At 36.3% G+C, this 19,285-nt stretch overlaps 1 protein-coding gene across 1 annotated transcript in view; it reads right to left on the reverse strand.

The window, feature by feature from the left end:
• Positions 1–19,285, reverse strand: part of LOC149838353 (protein RRC1-like) — a 71,985-nt gene that overhangs the window by 40,393 nt on the left and 12,307 nt on the right. The window contains exons 5-6 of the mRNA XM_090006540.1: positions 7,917–7,983; positions 5,048–5,197 (exon numbers count right to left, since the gene is read on the reverse strand). Coding sequence (XP_089862666.1) covers positions 5,048–5,197; positions 7,917–7,983 — 217 coding nt within the window. The remainder of the gene's footprint in view (positions 1–5,047; positions 5,198–7,916; positions 7,984–19,285) is intronic.

The following is a 19,285-nucleotide window of genomic DNA, read 5'->3' on the forward strand; positions in this document are numbered from 1 at the left end:
GACATGGGAATCTCAATAGAAGGGCCCACCAAGCTATGCTGTGATAACAAGAGTGCAATATACATTGCCAAAAATCATACTTTTCATGAGCGAACTAAACACATTGAGATGGACTGTCACTATGTTCGGGAAGCGTATCTGAAAGGAGTTATAGATCTTTCATATGTAACTTCAGAATATCAGTTGGCAGATTTCTTCACCAAAGCTTTGTGTGCTCCGCGGTTCAATTTCCTCCTTGGCAAACTTTCGGTCATCTTTCCCTAAGTTTGAGGGGGGGTGTTAAATTGTAATTTATAAGAAAATGTATTTTCTATATATATTTTTTATATATAAAAGAAGATACATATACATATATATATTTCATATATGTATATGTATTCATCTACTTGTATATATAAAATATATATTTCTTTATTGTATTGGTTGTAGGGGTATTTTAGTCATTTCTACATTTTACGCATATTCATGTTTTTTAATATGATTGTAATTCCTCCTTTTTATTTTTTTATTTTTGTAATTTTTTTTCATTTCTTATTTTTGTTTTTTTTATATAATGTTTTTGTACACAGTCAGTGGCTGACTGTGTACAGTGTACAACAGTCAGCCATTGACTGTGTACACAGTTTTAAAAATATAGACGTTGGGCTGATTCCCAACGTCTCTAATAAGAGTTGTTGGGAATAGCCCAATGTCTCTTAAGTTTGCTTATAAATAAGGGTTATGTGAGCCCATTATATGCAAGTATTAGAGTAAGGAGTTGTCTCCTTTAGCTTATAAACATTGTGCATTTATTGCACTTTCTTTGGTGTAAAGCTTATAAACACTGTGCATTTATTGCACTTCTTTTGTGGTGTAAAGCTTATAAACACTGTGCATTATTTTGTGTATTGAGTATTTGAAGTATCAAGTTATTTGAAAACTTGATTGTTTGCAAGGATTCTTCACACCCTGCTCCCTCTGTTTTCGGTAGGGAAGGGGCGGAGCCCCTCCCTGTTTTTGGCAGGGGAGGGGCCGAGCCCCCCACCCTACTCCCTTTGATTTCAGGGGAGGGGCCGAGCCCCCCCTCTCGCTCTCTTGTTGGGTCGGCAGGAGAGGGGCTGAGCACCCCCTGCCCCCTCTATTTTTGGTAGGGAAGGGGCTGAACCCCTCCCTGTTTTTGACAGGGGAGGGTCCGAGCCCCCCACCCTACTCCCTTTGATTTCAAGGGAGGCGTCGAGCCCCCCCTCTCGCTCTCTTGTTGGGTCGGCAGGGGAGGGGCTGAGCCCCCCCTGCTCCCTCTGTTTTCGACAGGGGAGGGGCTGAGCCCCCCCTTCTCCCTGTGTTTTCGACAGGGGGAGGGGGTCAAGTATAATTGATTTGAAAATTTTAATGTATTTTTTTGTGTGTTTTTAGGATAAAAATGACGGATAAAGGGAAAGGACTTGCGTCATCCTCATCCCAACATGTGAGTTTTGCTGCTAGTTTTGCAGATAGTTACAGTGGGATTGATGATGTGGGGCCACTATGGGTACATGTAGATAAACTTGCAAAAACTGGAGAAGGAGGTGGTGGAAACAAGAGATTTCGATGCAAGCTCTGCGAAAGAGATTTTGTTGGGTCTTACACAAGAGTGAAGGCTCATTTATTGAAGATACCAGGACATGGCATTTCAGCTTACAGAAAAGTTCATGAGGCAATGCGAAGACAATACAAGAAAATACAAGAAGAATATGAGAAGAGAAAGGCAATGGCCGATTCTTCTGCAGTTAGTGTGTCATTTGCAAGCCACCAAGAAGATGATTAAAAAAAAAGTCAATGTAGGAGGTAGAGGAATGATACAAGTAGCATTCAATACATATGGAAGAGAAGAATTTGATAGAAAAGTTGAGAGGTATTTTTATTTTGGTTCACTCATTTAATGCGGCTAGAAATCCTTATTGGAAGGATTTAGTAACATCTTTGGCAAATTGTAATTTGAGTGGTTATGTGCCTCCAAGTTCAGAAAAAATACGAACCACACTTCTTGCAAAAGAGAGGTCAAATGTGGAGAGGTTGCTAAAGATTAAAAAATATTCATGGGAGCAAAATGGAGTTTCTATTGTGTCTGATGGATGAACAGATATTCAAAGGCGTCCATTAATCAATTTCATTGTTTGTTCGCTTAGTGGCCCAATATTCTTGAAAGCAATTGATGCATCTGGAAAATATAAAAATGCAGAGTATTTGAAGGGATTGTTTATAGAAGTGATAAAAGAAGTGGGTGATCAGAAAGTGATACAAATCATTACAGACAATGCTCCAGTTTGTAAAAGTGCAGCGTTGAGTTTGGAGAGTAAGTACCCTCATATTTTTTGAACTCCTTGTGTAGCACACAGCTTAAATCTAGCCCTAAAGAGCATCTGCAACCCCAAAGAAGAAGAAAATTTACAAGCATATGTTTTATGTTCATGGATTGAAGATTTAGAAAGCAATGTCAAAAGTATTAGGAATTTTGTTGTTAACCACCATCATGCTAATGCTATATTTAATAGTCATTCTGATTTGAAATTGTTGAAGGTCGCTGAAATACGTTTTGCGTCCATCATTGTGATGATAAAGAGGATTAAAAGAGTGAAGAATGCTTTGATTAACATGGTGACTGAGAAAATTGGACATTCTATCGTGTTGATGATGATATCAAGGCTCAAGAAATTAAAAAATTCATTCTTGATGATGAGTTTTGAGACAGAGTGGTATACTTCCTTCAATTTACGCAACCTATTTGGGAAATGTTAAGAGAAGTTGATAAGGATGAGCCCATGCTTCAGAGTTTATGAAATGTGGGATAATATGATTGAAAAAATACAAGCTATAGTTTTCAAGCATGAAGAAAAAAATCCTGCATTGGATGATTCAGATTTTTTTAATTATATTCATTCAATTTTAATCAGAAGATGGGATAAGAGCAACACTCATTTGCATTGCATCGCACATTCTCTTAATCCAAAATATTGTGCAAATAAGTAGCAGGCTAGTGGTATTGGTTGTGTCCCTCCAAATTTAGACCCAGAACTATCAAAACATAGAAATATGTGTATGACAAGACTTTTTTCAGAAGCATATCTTCTACATCAAGTCACACAAGAGTTTGGAAAATTTTCATCTTCGAGATTATATGGACCGGCATTATTCGTGAGAGAAGAAGATAATATAGATCATATCACATGGTGGTCAACATTTGGATAAGAAATACCTCTTCTCCAACGTCTTGCATTAATATTGCTATCACAGTCTGCTAGTTCATCTTGTTGTGAAAGAAATTGGAGCACATATTCTCAAATCCACAACATGAAGAGAAATAAACTCACCAGCAAGCATGCAGATGATTTAGTATATGTTCATTCAAATCTTCGATTACTTTCGTGAAGCAATGATGAATACAGGTACTAATTTGCTCTCTTAGTTATTTTATTATTTCTTAGTTTTCATTTAAATATACTTGTATTGTATTTAGCATTTTCAAATTGGGTTTGTAACGCAGACAAGGAACATCCAAATTTTGGGATGTAAACCCAGAAGAGTGTGACTTCGAGGGAGAACATGATTTCAACATAACAAACATGGATTTAGCTGAGCCCAGTATTCTTTCTAATGATGCATTTGATGATGAAGAAGAAAATTATTAACATTCATTACTTCATCAGGATATACTTTGGTATGTAATTTAGTTCTTTTATGCTTTACTTACTTGATTGATATTTAGGTCGATTTATGTAATTGCTTTACTTATTTGATTGATAATTTGATATTTAGGTTGATATTTTGCATGCATGATGAATGATATTATGACAATGTTAACTGTTAAATGTTAAACTGTTAAAACTTCAAAATTATATATATATAATTTTTTTTATATTTTTGCCCCTGTCGCACCCCCGCACCCAGGTTTTTTGGAAGTGTCGCATCCCCGCACCCGCACCCATGTGACATAGATACTAAACTATGCACACGCACAATATATATATATATATATATATAATGACAAAAACTGCATTTCTAAAAATGGTTTCTTATGCAAACAAAAACCTGAATAGATACAGCCATCAAATATGATCTCTTATGATTCATGAATAAAAACAAAATAAACCAATCCCCGTTTAATCTAATAGGGAATAAAGCCATTATAAATGGCAACTAGGACACAGGAAGGAAACATATGATAATATATATATATATACAGCATGTGTAACTAGGGCTACCTAATGAGCCGAGCTGTTCATGAAAAGCTCGGTTGAGCTTGGCAATACTTGGTTAAGCTCAGTTTGTTTAATGAATAGGTCAAGCTCAACTGAGGCTTGCTTAGTTATAACCATAGTGACAAATATCGCGAGATTTGTGAAAATATCGCAAGATTTATGAAAATATCGCAAGATTTATGAAAATCTCGTGATAAAAACCCGAGAAATTGCATGTTAAAACGGCAATTTCTCGCAAGAATTTCAAAATATCGCGAGATTTGTGGAAAAAACATAAATACCGTTATTTAAACGCGATATTTACGTTTTAAACAGCTATTTATCGCGAAAAAATCATGTATTTTTATTTTAAAAAAGTTTTATTAATATTTTCTTATAAAAAATATTTTTACATTTTTTAATTAATTTTATTATTGCCGAGATTTTGCCGAAAAAAATACGAGATTTATGAAATTTTTTGATTTCTCGTGAGTTTTTGAAAATGAGAAATTGCCGATAAAAACGTTTGTCACTATGGTTATAACTTATAACAGCCAAGCTTGAGCTTCAGCCAAGAGAGGTGGGGGGTTTGAATTACACCCCCTCTTTTCATTTCAAAATGCTTTAGAACATATATTGTTTTAACTAAAATATTGCAGCTCGAGCTTGACTCAAACTGAGCCTGAACAATGCTGTTCAAGCTCAGGTTGAGCTCAATCCAAGCCTAAATACAGCTCATGGCAAAAATCCAAGCTTTGAACAGCACAGTATCAGCTCAAATCCGGCAATATGAATCTCTACATGTGACACTAGAATTATACTGACGAGTAATATGAGGTAATATAGCTACTTACAGCAGAGCTGTCATTTTGACGTCCTTCACGCCATTGTTCACGTTCTTGATTACGTTTCTCTCTCATCTCTTGCTCCATTTTCAACTCTTCCATAAAATTATCTATGTTCCGCAATTTTCCTTTCTCCTTCTCCCTTGGTTTCTCCTCCTTCTGAAGAGAAAGATACATCTATAAGAAACTATAAAAAAAAAAGATCTAGATTCAATTCCATGATTGATTGAGTTGAGACAACTACAAGCACTACATGTCATTCACAATAACATAACAAAATAAGAAAAACATAATCAATCAATTTAAAACACAGAAACAACATGAATCCAGAGAAGACCGTAGTTTAAAAGTTCAACAAAATTTTAAAAATAAGTCAGATTATACTCACAAGAAAAAGCTTATCCGACATAAAAAAGATGCAGTGAAAGTAAGCTTATATAAACTTTTAGAACTCTCTCAATAAGGCCAAAAAGGAATTGCAAACATGTAACGACCTTTTTATCAACATATACAAGTAATAAAGGGACAAAGATCATTCTTCATTGAATTTTCTGAATCCATACTGGGTTACTGTCACTGGCCACTAGCTCAACATACTGGCCAGACATGACGAGATAATTAGCCAGACAGGTTGAGGCTCAGTTCTCATCCTGTCCAATGCACCCCTAACCAAAAAGAAAGAAAAAGCCCTAGGCCCTGACTATCCACCGAGCCAAGCCAGTCACGTGTAAGACTGTCCAACCCAGTGACAACATATCATAGATGATTCCCAGTGGTGTATATTGCTTGCAAATGAAATAGAACTAAATAAGTGGACAAGATGAGATGGAACTTAAAATTACGAAGGAAAACCCTATGTCTAAAGACCTTAAGAACTCCATGATGCAACTTCAATGCTTATGAGAATATGAAGAATGTTATGGTTAAAATTGTAATGAAATGGAATAAATCCAAAAGGCGTCACTTATGGACTTGCAAGAACACACTTCAATCAAGAATAACACTTGATTGAATAAGCCACACCACCCTCACAAGGGTCAAAATATTCTTGTTATTGCATTAGAAAAAGCTCTCTTGAGAGTAAAGAATACAAAGGCCTTGAAGGCCTATTTATAATACAAGGGACCACAAGGGAGCAGCTCAAATTAGCTGTTGAGCTGATCTGTGACCGTTAGGAGCAGCTCCAACAGCTAGTTGGAGCTGCCCCATCAATACAAAAAAGCTAAAAAGTACAGAAATAAAAGAAATAAAAAGGTGGTCAGCCCCTAATGGGTTGATGCCTATTACAGTGAAAAGACCGAAATACCCCTTTTGGGTAGTTTGGTATATATATATTAACAAAAATAGAACTTGTAGAGCCACTACAATTAAAGAAGCAAGGAATCACCTTTACATGTGGTCAGGTTAGAAAGTATCAAAATGGTATCAAGTTGGCTGTTTTCAATTAATGAAAGAGATGTGCTTGACGGCCATTTTTTCTCAGCATGAATTTTTTTTAACAAATTTAAAAAAGACATCTACACCCGCAACACACCTCAGGTCATTAAAAAAAAGGTGTAACACAGTTACAATTTTGCTAAGAACTGCCCATCATCAGTCTTTAAGTAGCAGTATAGATATTGACGTCTATAAGCTCTTCTACAAAGCAAGATAATATGTTTGAGAAAACCACGAGTCAAATGGCAGAAACAAGCCCTTGATATGTAGTATGAAAAATGGTTATTCATTCAATGGATAAAGAAAATCCAAAGACCTAAATAGTCAGAAACTAAGAGTACAAACCACTAAGAAAAAAACGACAAGGAAATAATGCAGACAGTTAGAGGCATGTAAAGGAGGATGTCTGGACTGTTAAAAAAGGACAAAGAAATTAACATATTAGAGCAAGGGGGGGACCTAGTAAAAAACAAAGATCAAGTAACACCATTTAAGTGAGTTGTGTTTCAAGCCTTGTTTGTCATTGGATGTGTATGGCACACAAAATCAAACAAACTCAACGTTCGATGCAGAAGTAGAACACCTTTCTTGTCAGCTAAAAAAACATGTTAAATTATCATCGATACAAAATACCTAGTAACTAACAAAAGAAAATCTCATCAAAAGAAAAACAAAAGGTTAAATCTACAATAAGATGATCATTTGTGTACTTTATTAAAACCACAGTAATTAAATTAGATAATCATTTGTGTGGTCCAAATATCAAAAGATTTACAGAATGACATCATTTGCATATGCAAGTGGATTTGTTCACAGCCTTGTTAAAAATGAAACCATGTCATCTAGGTACAGGTGCAGGTATGAGGTACACCACATGTACAAGGGTATGGCTATAATATTTTACATATACATAAGTACACGCAAATTTATATGGATTAAAAAATTGCACAATTATGCTATAATAACAAAAACTTCTATTCATGAGGTTATAAACTGCCAGCAAAGATATATGATTAACTAACAATCAGTAATCAACAATTAGCATTGGACACTTGATCACAAATCGGCTGGAAGGTGGGACTGGGCCCAAAACCAAGCTGACCTTTACCCAAGAGTACCCAGTACTAGCACCAAGGGCGATATGACATAGCGTGGGTAAGGGGAGCCTGTTAGAAGTATCCATATTATATAGATTAAAATTTAAACTGGAAAAAAAGAAATGCCTTTGCAGGGTTATCTAATTTAAAAAAAAAAAAGGTTCATCACAGCAGTGAATTGATTTTCTTATGTGCCCTTACACAAATTACTAAGATATTTCCATCCAAGGGACGATACATGCATAGGTCAGACATGACTAAATGAAAAAACTGATTGCTGAATCACAAGAATAATGGAAAGCTGCTGAGAGAGAAAATGTCAAACATTCAACACAACGACAGACCTTCTCTGATTCTTTTCCTTTACTGAGTGAATCAGCCAAACCAACTGGCACAAAAGAAGGTACATATCTGCAAAAATACAATGAAAACAAGGGGGGAAAGTGCCATTGAATGATAAGCTTCAAATATAGAGAAAGGACCATTGTTTTTACACATACTTTGCTTTCAACTATTGTAAAAATAGTAAAACACAAGAAAGATATTCATTATTGCAATTTGGTAATCAGACAATCCAATAGAACAGAAAAAACACTGCACAGTTCAAACAAAATACTATTGGAGATAAAAAAACACAACGTAGATGAACAAATTATAATGCAATCAAACTCTCAATTGGTAAGGAAAAGTAAGATATACTTTCCATTTTTGACACTTCTAATGGAAAAGATGAATATCTGACCACTTTTCTTTTGGAAGGGAAGCATAACCTACATTGGAGAAAAAACATGTGTCCAAGAGCAAACAGTGCCAGGTATACTAAGAAACAAGATAAACAAATTTGTTGTAGAAAATAATAGGATCTGAGACCAAATAAGAATTATCCTTCAAGGATCAATCGTCAATGTCCAGAATCCCAGATCCAGCATGTCCCTTCCAAAGCTGGGCCACAAGCTCAATTAACTGCTGTACTAATTCCAAAATCCAAATTGGGCATTGTTAACTCATTAATTAAAACAAGTTTTTTGGGATCAATCCATTTATGCAATAGACTCTCTTTATAGAATAATTAATGTCCAGAAAAGGACAAAACCCAAAAAAGAGGATATGATCAACTACTGCAATGATGACTTTACTCTCTATATGAGCAAAAACTCTAAGTTCATAAAAGCACGATATCATACTAGATGTTCTACACACGCTAAAAGGCTTTAACAGTCATAATGTATTAAAAAGGTAAATGGTCAAAATTTGAAAGTTTAAATGGTTAAAAAATCACCAATTATAATGATATTTTTTATTTATCACATTTTAAAGGTTTTCTCCAACAATAGAAAAAGTAAAGTATCATAATAAATAAAAAATACACTTAACATGTATTTATTCCATAATATTATCACAATATTTTCAAAAAAAACATTAAGATTTTTATCTTGAATTTTTTTAGTTTTAATTTTTTCATTTTTTAGAAGTTGAAAGATTATATGAGATGTTTCGAGAAAAATCACTTTTAAGTTCTCGCAAGAACATTGTCAATGTTAACACAAAAATGTATTGGTGACTATGGGTTGATTGAAACAAGTCTAAATTCATAGGGAACATATATGCAACTGTTGATAGTTTGATACAGTAATAGCAAAAAAGCATAATGTCAGTGTTACCAGCTTAATATAACCCTACAGATGTGTTCAATGTGCTTTATTTATTATGATCACTCTTCCGATCAAGTTGTTTTCATATATAAGCATGATCTTTTAATCGTCCATTGAGGGCCCTTGTTTTTTTATGAACTTAAGAAAACCGACTTAAACATCATAATCAGATAATCAAACATGTTTTTTCCTAAATAAACCACACAAATCAAATCTGTGGAGCTTGTTCCACAAAACATCCAGAACATGTTCAAAAACTAATGGTTTCTACCAGGTACTACAGCAGTAACAAAAGTAGCCACCATTTTTCCAAAATCATATCTTTTTTGCGGGGGGGGGGAATATCCCAAAATGATATCTTGTATGGCACAAACAAATTCAAATCCCAGGACCATATTTGGTCTAGATCCAAACCTGTCATGCAATACAAAATCCACATTGATCTAGGTCTAACCCAAAGCATTCAAGATTGGATTAAAGGTCCAAATCCAAGCATGTATAGGCTGTGCCTGTGGTTGACTCATTTACCTTGATCTAGGTTCAACCAAGATCAGAGCATCAGTTTAAACCAGTCATAAAAATGATTATTGGGATGTTTTCAAAAAATAAGTTCTCAAGAAAATTTCGGTAAGTTAAAAAAATAAAAACATGACACATTTGAGAGAGAGAGAGAGTATAGGCCAATAAAAGATATTTGAGAGAGAGAAATATATTACCTTGGATGGGATAGGAAAAAGTGAAAGAGGTATGCCATGGGAATGACGTGTAACATTATTGATATGTGAATAGTCCCATAACAATCAGTGTGTGAAGGAAGGCCCTCCCACAAGTTATAAAAATGAGAGCCTACCTATGTCATAGGGACTCGGCAAACCGGGTGCCGCACCTGCATCGACGCGACGCGACACGGGTGCGCATGCAGCACCCAATGCAGTCAATCCAACCCTGGGTGCGGTCAACGCACCCAGGGTCATTTGTGTTCAATTTTTAGATTTAAAAAAAAAATCACCCGATGAAATATGTTGCAGAGGGGAGGATTAGGGCAAATTTTTTTTGCCCTAATCCTCCCTTCCTCTCATCCCGACCTCTCCTCCTGAAGTCGATGCCGATCGACCTCCGCCGGACCCCGCCGACGACGACGACCGCTCCGTCGGACCTCTCTTCCTCAGGTATGCTCTCTCTTCCTCTCCTCTCTGACTCCCTCTGCTCTCCTCTTTGACCCCTCCCCTACACAAAGAGGGCACAGGGAGGGGGCTCGACCCCTCCCCTGTACAAAGAGGGTGTAGAGAGGGGGCTCGGCCCCTCCCCTGGCAATAGAGAGTGCAGGGAGGGGACTCGACCCCTCCCTTGCACAAAGAGGGAGGACAGGGAGGAAGCTCGGCCCCTCCCCTGCACACAGAGAGTGCAGGGAGGGGCTCAGCCCCTCCCCTGCCAACAGAGAGTGCAGGGAGGGGGCTCGGCCCCTCCCCTACACAAAGAGGGAGGACAGGGAGGGGGCTCAGCCCCTCCCCTGCACAAAGAGGGAGGGCAAGGAGGTTTTTATAATTGTGGTGTTCGTTTTTATGATGTAGAATAGAATTGTAGATTGTTAATTTGATTTATTGCATCCATGATGATGAATTGATTTGATGATATTGTGATAATTGTTTTTTATTTCATTAGTGTTAATGTTGTTAATTGTTAAAACTTAAAATTTATAATATATATATATATATAAATCCGCACCCCCGCACCCAAGTTTTTTTAAAGTGCCGCACCCCCGCACCCGCACCCATGTAACATAGGAGCCTACCTACCCTTTATCTCAGATAAAAAGTGTCTCCCCCACATCACATGGGTGGGGGAGAGAGGTAAAAGTGGAAAACCAAAACAAGTTGTTTGACTGTGTATGTATATTTTCCAGGATTTTTGAAAATCAGGACAAAAACATGATATATTCAACCTAGGCAGTATATTGAATATATTGTGTTTTCTCGAGATTAATAAATCATCTTTTTCTAGAGAAAAATTCAAAAGGGATAATATTGGCTACACTCGTAGGTAAGGAACCCCTTAGTGAAAAAATGTAATATTTTTTCTGTTTTTTTTACACATCTGGCCCTCCAGATGTGATCTGCATATCAAGTTTAACCTAAACTGACCTTTGGATCATGTTTTTCTAACATATATGTCATATTTTATAAGGGTTGAAAAATCAATGGCCTATAATGTACCAAATTTTAAAACCTCAAAAAAGCATGTTTTTATGTCCAAAAACTATGTTTCAAGAGTTGATTTCTACTATTTTGACCATGTTGAACAGATCCATGAGGTCAGATTTGGTCAAAACAACCACTTCCTATGAGGTCTAACTAGAGGGTTCCTTACCCACGAGGGTGGCAAATGTTATCCCAATTCAAAATATCTCTGATATTTGTAACTATAATTTAAAGCAATGTTGTAAGTATCGTATTGTATCGTATGATGTGGTACATATCGTTACTATGAAAAATAATGATATGATACACACTCATATTTGTATCGTACGATAGAGGGTGTAAGTATGATACACTTTCAACGCACTTTAAAAATGATCAAATCATAATTTTTTCTTTTTGGGTTTTAAAAACCTCTTGAAGGTCGACAACCTCATTTGTGTAAAGGCTATTACAGGCATTTCCACGCACCCTAGGAGTCGTGAGCATGATTTGGAGACCGATCCGTGTACAAGAAAGAGAGTTTTGTGGTTTGCTCAAGTAACAATACATTTTCACCATTTTTTTACTTAAGGAAGTAGGTTAAGGTAAAAAAAATCATATTTTTTGCTTCTTATTAAGCTTTTTTGGGGGAAGATATCAAATGATCAGGCATGGCGACGGAGGACTCAAGTAATAAATGAAAATCGATTGAAAATAGTGTGCAACTATTGCCATAATATTTTTTCAGATGGTATCTTTCGAATGAAGCATCATTTAGTAGGGACACATCTCAATGTTTCCTCCTGCATGTCAAGGAATTTGTCGGATGTCGTGAAATGAAAATGCTTGCAATTATGCACTGGTCTGAGAGAAAAAAATTAAAAAAAGAGATAAGGCAGAAATGGAGTATGTGCAGCCCTAAGAGGACAAAGATGAACTTACTACTGATCCTACAGCCCCTATCGGGCATAAGCATGAAGTTGTGCAGCGAAGGAAAAAAATGTGGTTGGTGTTAGTAATAGTAGTGTCGTGGGCACAAAAAAAATAGCAGGAGGAAAAGAGGAGTTCTTCGAGAGGAGATAGAGCTTGAGGCTCTATTATGAGCTTTTTTCCTCATAAGACTGCCCTTGGGGCACAACCCGGCATTCGTACTGCTAAGACTCCTCAATGTTTAATCGAGCAGGCAAATATCGTGGTTAGGAGATGGTTCTATAATACCTACATTCTTTTTAATGAGGCAAATTCTTTTCATTTTCAGGTCATGGGAGACGTCATAACCAATATTGGGTCAGGATATAAAATGCCTTCATATTATGCTTTGAGAGAAAAAAAATAGATACTAATGTGAATAAAGTGAAGGCATGTTAAGATGAGATGAGGCAGTCAAGGAGATAAACTGGGTGTAGCATCATGGTAGATGGGTGGATAGACAGAAAGTCAAGGACCTTGATAAAAAAATTTGTCTATTACCTCAAAGAAACTATGTTTTTTAAGTCAATCGATCCTTCTGATACGCCCAAAACAGCAAATATATTACTCAAGGTATTTGATCAGGTTGTCGAAGAGGTTCAACCCCAAAATATTGTCCAATTCATTATTGATAATGCAACAAATTATAGGGCAGTAGGTAAAGAATTGGCAAAAAATTATGGGTCATTATTTTGAACCCCATGTGCTTCCCACTGCATAGACCTCATGCTTGAGGATATCGGTAACATGGATGAGATAAAGCACATAGTTGAATGTTGTCAAGAAGTTACTAAATTTATTTACAATCATGCATGAATTTTCAGCATAATGAGAAAGTACACTAATGGTGTTGAGTTGATTCATAGTGCATTTACTAGACTTGCTATAATTTTTTTTAACAATGAAAAGTCTAGTAAAGAATAGAACTGCACATGCACAAAAAAGAAAGCCAAGAGAAATTATAGATATTGTATTTAGAAGTGAATTATGGGATTCATGCGTGAAATTGTTGAAAATAACTATATATTTGGTGAAGGTACTTTCATTGGTTGAAAGTGAAGACAAACCAGTTATGGGTTATCTGTACGAGGCCATAGATAAGGCAAAAGAGGTCATTAGAGATAATTTGAATGAAAAAAAAAATTTGTGCATGCATATATAGAACATCATTGATCATAGCTGGGTTGGGTAACTTCATCAACCTCTTTATGCTACAACATATTATTTAAATTTTATATTTAGATACTCTCCTACGTTTAAAATGGACAGAAAAGTCAACAAGGGACTTTTGAATTGCATCGAAAGGTTGAACCTTAATTATGGCGTTCAAGATCAAATTCATCTTCTTCTTCTCTTCTTTACTACGCCTTCATCCCAAAACAATTGGGGTCGGCGATATGACTGTCATGATGTGTCCAAGTAATTTATTTTGTCTATTTCAATTTTAATTTCATATTATTATTTAGTTATAATATTTTGTATGATTATATCTGTTGTTGTCTTATTGATTTCTCATTTCCTTTTTTTTTTCAGACACGTGGTGGACCAGGTTTGGAACTGATGTTCCAAATTTGAGAGCTTTTGTCATTTGCATTTTTAGCCAAACGTGTAGTGCAAGTGGATGTGAGAGAACTAGAGCGTCTTTGAGCAAATTCATACAAAAAGAAGAAATAGATTGGAGCAAAAAGGGCTCAATGACCTCGTCTATGTTTTGCTACAACTTACGGCTGAGGCAGAGGTATATAAAATTATAAAGTTTATTTTCATTTTCATGTGCATTTAAATATATATATATATATATATATATATATATCATACAAAACTCAACTAATTTTAAATTTTTTATGTCAGCTTTTTAGGCAAATAGAAAAGTTAACGTCAAGGAGGCATAAAGAGTAATTTGACCCCATTATTTTGAAATTTTTTAATGTATTGGATGCATGGGTTCAAGAAGACGTGGACATTTTGAATGAAGAGAACATTCAATGGATCAACGTAAAAGGAGCACAATAGGTAGATGATGAAGATCCTACGTATATTGGAGACGATGTGAACGTCAAAGAAAAAAAAGAGAAGAAGATAATAATCATAATGATGATGATTTAGGTTATATTTTTAAAAAAACTTGGTTATTTAATAGCACTTAAGTATTCATATACTTGGTTATTTTGTTTTTTTGTTTATGTAATATGAAAGTATGTCTTGTCGCATGTTCTTAATTGCAAGATATTTAATATATTGCAAGATGTTTGATGATGTCTTATACAACTCATAGAGACATGAATGTTTCATATGTGATTTTATAGTTGTATTTTGTGCAATTCATCAGTGTTTCATGTGTTATAATTTTTTTTTAAATTTTGCTAATTTTTTCTGATTTTTCATGTTTTTGGAAATTTTTGGAATTCAAACAAAATCCAACAAGTGATATGCCCAAGGGGAGATCTAGACCAACTAGACCAAGGATCAATAAAAACTCCAAAGACTTCTCAAACCCTTCTATAAGCAAGTTGGAACCCATGATCCATATAGATAAAGTAGAGAAGCAAAACCAAAAATATGAGGTTCAAAATAACCTTGTATCTTAATAAATTATCCCAATAATCCCCTTCTACATCCTAAAAGATAAGCATAAAGTATAAACATACTATGAGGAAGACAAGAAATTCATATGCATAAATGCAAGTGCTACTGACTTGGATCATATTAGAATATGGATCGGATATGGATCCAGTAGAGGATCCATATAGTTCACATGTATGTTTTATATTGTAATGTAATATACATTACTAACACAGGGGCAGCTTTGTACATGTAAAAGCATTGTAAACCTATTTATTATAATGATGTTTTAGTGCAGCCACTAAGCAAGGAAGTGCCTGTCGATTTTCCCAAAAGAACGAGTTCTCTTCTCTCTCCTCTCCCCTTCCATTCTTTCTCGGTTTTCTCAACAAGGTCTGCCAAACTAGAGGCAGTTCTAATATGGTATCAGAGCGGCGCTGGTTCTGGGCATGAAGAGTCGCTCCTTCATCGTGAGAGGTCGGCTTCCTCTCATCGTCGACAGATTTGAAATATTTTTATTTCATACCAGGCATGAAGAGTCGCTTCTTCAACGTGAGAGGTCAGCTTCCTCTCATCGTCGACAGGTCACACCAAACTCCTTTCCTTCCTTCTTATTCTACTTCTTCTATTTTCACTTGCAGAGTTTCTATATCGCAGATCTGAAATATTTTTATTTTTGTTGTCATCGTTTCTCGTTGCCTCCTTCCTTTTATGCAAAAGCCGAGTTCCTTTCCTGTTTCATTCTCATATCACATGACCTGCCTAGTCACGTGAATCTGGTTCTGTCTTTTCTTGCAAAAAAAAATAGAAACAGGCTCGCCTTTTTCTCTCGTTTTCCTTTCTTTTCACTTATTTCTTGTTTTCATTCTAATATTTTTTTGTGGTCTGGAATCTGTTCATTCTCATATTTTTTTTGTTTTTGTGGTCTGGAATCTTCTTTGTGGCTGCCACCCTAATACCTAATCTTATCCCAATACGAGCTCTAAATCTGCTGGTCACGCCTGCCCATTCTAATACCAATTTCTGTCAACTGCGTCAGTTTATGATAAAACAGTCTAGTTTCAGTGACTAGTACAAAAAAAAGGCAAATTTGTCAATCAGTCTATAAATGGATACTTCAGCCAATTTGGGTCTTTCTTCCAATTTCATGGGGCAGCTAGTTTCGGAAAAGCTAACTACAGACAACTATCTGACCTGGAAAAGGCAAATTGATCCTTTTATTCGAAGTTAAGATCTTTCAGGTCACTTGGATGGCTCCACTCCAATGCCTCCAAAATTCATCACAACTTAAGCCAAAGAGGACGGAGGATTACCGAATATTATTCGCAATCCTGCTTTTGTTACTTGGATGAAGCGTGATCAGGCCCTCATCACGTACATTACTTCCACATTGTCACAAGAAGTATTGATTTTCATTCCTGATGATTGCACATCTAAAGTTTTGTGGGAGGCTTTAGCTCAGACCTGCTCCCAGATATTAGAGGCTAAAGTGTTGTTCCTTAAACGTGAATTTCAAATGTTAAGAAAGGGTGCAATGAGCATTATTGAATTCTTAAATCAAGTCAAAAGCATCACAGATCAATTAGCCATGGTTGGGTATCTAGTGTCCGATAAAGAAAAGGTGCAACAGACACTGAATGCCCTGGGATCAGAGTATCACGTTCTTGTTACCTCTTTATTATGCTTGCCTACGTTGCTCAGTTTTGAGGAACTACGTGCCAAACTCTTTCAGTACGAGATGACTTTGAAAAGCATGTTTGATGCTTCAGTAGGACAATCATTTACGCATGAGGTTCTTGCCACAGGAATGATAGCTGATCGTGCACGAGGAGGACGTGGCAGAGGCAGGGGAACTCCAATCCAGGGTGGACGTGGGTTACCACCTACACCAAATTCCACTGTCAAATTTTCAAAACAAGGTCACATCAAAGCCAACTGCTGGTTCAACCCACAAAATTGGAATAGAACGCAAAACAATAGAAATGTTGTTACATCAGGAACTGCAGGTACATTTTGGGTCAGTGATGATGCTAAGGATCTTCTCCTATCTGCGATGGCCAACTTAAATCTGAAACAAAATGATAATGGAATATGGTATGTTGACTCTGGGGCAGCAACTCATGTTACTGGCAATGCAGGTAAGTTCTCTACTTTGACTCCCTATTTTGGTAAATCTAATATTGTAACTGGAGATGGGACTCACCACCCTATTTCAAACATAGGCAATGTCCTCATCCCTTTGTCTGAGTCATCAATTCCTTTATCTGATGTTATTCATGCACCAAACATAAAGAAAAATATTGTCTTTGTTTCTAAGCTTGTTGACTCTACCAATTCATCTCTGAAATTTACTCCTATTTTTGTCTTTGTCAAGGATCTTCAAACGAAGAAGATGTTCGCTAAAGGGAAGCGACGTGGAAACATGTATGTCTTCAATGAAGATCCAGCCTCCAGTGTCATGAAGTCCAAGTTTGATCATGTCTCTAAAAGTGTCCTAAGTATATCCAAATGTAATAAGCCAGATCTCTAGCATTCTCGTCTTGGTCATTGTAGTCAAGTCTTTATTGAAAAGTTAGTGTCCAATGGTTTTCTTTCAGAGTCTGTTTTACCTTCATTGAAGAATAAAATGTGTCCTAGTTGCCAGGTCTGCAAAAGTCATGTACTTCCTTTTCATCAAATAAATAAAAGAGCTTCCATGCCCTTTGAGATAATATGTTCGGATGTTTGGGGCTCAGTCCCCAATCCTTCTTCTTCTAGAAGTAAATATTATATGTCTTTTATTGACAATTTCTCTCGTTTTACCTAGATATTCTTTATGAAACACAAATCAGAGGTCTTTCTTATTTTCCGTCACTTTCATGCCTACGTTAAAACTCAATTCTCCCAAAATATTCAAATTCTCCAATATAATAGAGGTGGTGAGTATTCCTCCAAAGAATTTTTAGATTTTCTCCAAAGATAATGGGATACATCGTAGAGTTTTTTGCTCTTACACTCCACAACAAAATGAAATTGTTGAACGTAAACACAGACATATTGTGGAAAGTGCAATGAGTATGATGCATGGTTGTAACTTGCCCATTAGTCTTTGGACACAAGCTTTTCACACTGCCACTTATGTGATAAATCATCTTCTTATGCCTATCCTCGAAAATCAGTCTCCCTATTATATTCTCTTTGGTGTACATCCTTATTATAATGAGTTACGAGTTTTTGGATGCACATGCTATGTACATATTGACAAATCCATGAGAACTAAATTTCAAGACAAAGCCTCTATATGCCAATTTGTGGGTTATGCAAATGAACACAAAGGTTACAGGCGCTATGACCCTGCCAATAAGAAGATCAGAATTTCCAGAAACGTTGTTTTTGATGAAAATATTTTCTGAAAAATAAAGTCAATCCCAATTGTGAACATGGTGACGCAGCTGCTAATTGGTATGACCCAGGCTCAGTGCTGAACTTATTTCAAATGCTGCTGAACATACCACTTTGGCTCCTGCTAGCATACATGATGAGACGATCTCAGATAAGGTATCGGAAACAGAATGTCTGAGATACAAAGGAAATGTTTATACTAGGAGACCCAGAGAGCAAACAGATGCACCTGTTGAAGAACACGTGGCATTGTCCAGTAACAGAGAGACACCAAGAAGATCAGGCAGGATAAGGCACCCTATTGAAAAATGGGTGAGTTATGATAACTTCTCTATGGATTTTCAGATCTTTCTATCCAAGATTGAAAAACACGAGGAACCACTTGGGTTTTGTCAAGCTGTTCAATTTAACAAATAGGTTGAAGCGATGAATGAGGAGATCGAGGCACTTCATGAGTGTTAAACATGGGAGATAGTTAGTCGTCCCCCAGATAAAAATGTTGGCTCAAAATGGGTGTATAAGATTAAGTATAAATTGGACGGCAGTATTGAACGATACAAGGCACGTCTTGTTGCCAAAGGTTTTACTCAAGAATACGGTCAAGATTATGAAGAGACTTTCAGCCCACTGGTGAAAATGGAAATTATTTGTATTATCCTTGGCCTGGCAGTTGAACATGAGTGGACCCTTAGTCAGCTTGATGTTAAAAATGCATTCCTTCATGGGGAGTTAAAGGAAGAGGTCTACAAGGAGCAACCTCAAGGTTATGCAGCGGGAGACACAAAACAATATGTATGTAAATTAACCAGAGCATTGTATGGTTTAAAGCAAGCTTCCAGGTCATGGTTTGACAGCTTCTCCTTAGAGGTTCAGAACTACGGTTTCATTCGCTCCCAACTAGATCATTCTCTATTCATATACAGGGATGGAACCACTGTGGTTTTCTTACTTATATATGTTGATGATATAGTG

This window comes from Nuphar pumila, chromosome 5 (assembly GCF_984573655.1).
Source record: "Nuphar pumila chromosome 5, dmNupPumi1.hap1.1, whole genome shotgun sequence".
Lineage (NCBI taxonomy): Eukaryota > Viridiplantae > Streptophyta > Magnoliopsida > Nymphaeales > Nymphaeaceae > Nuphar > Nuphar pumila.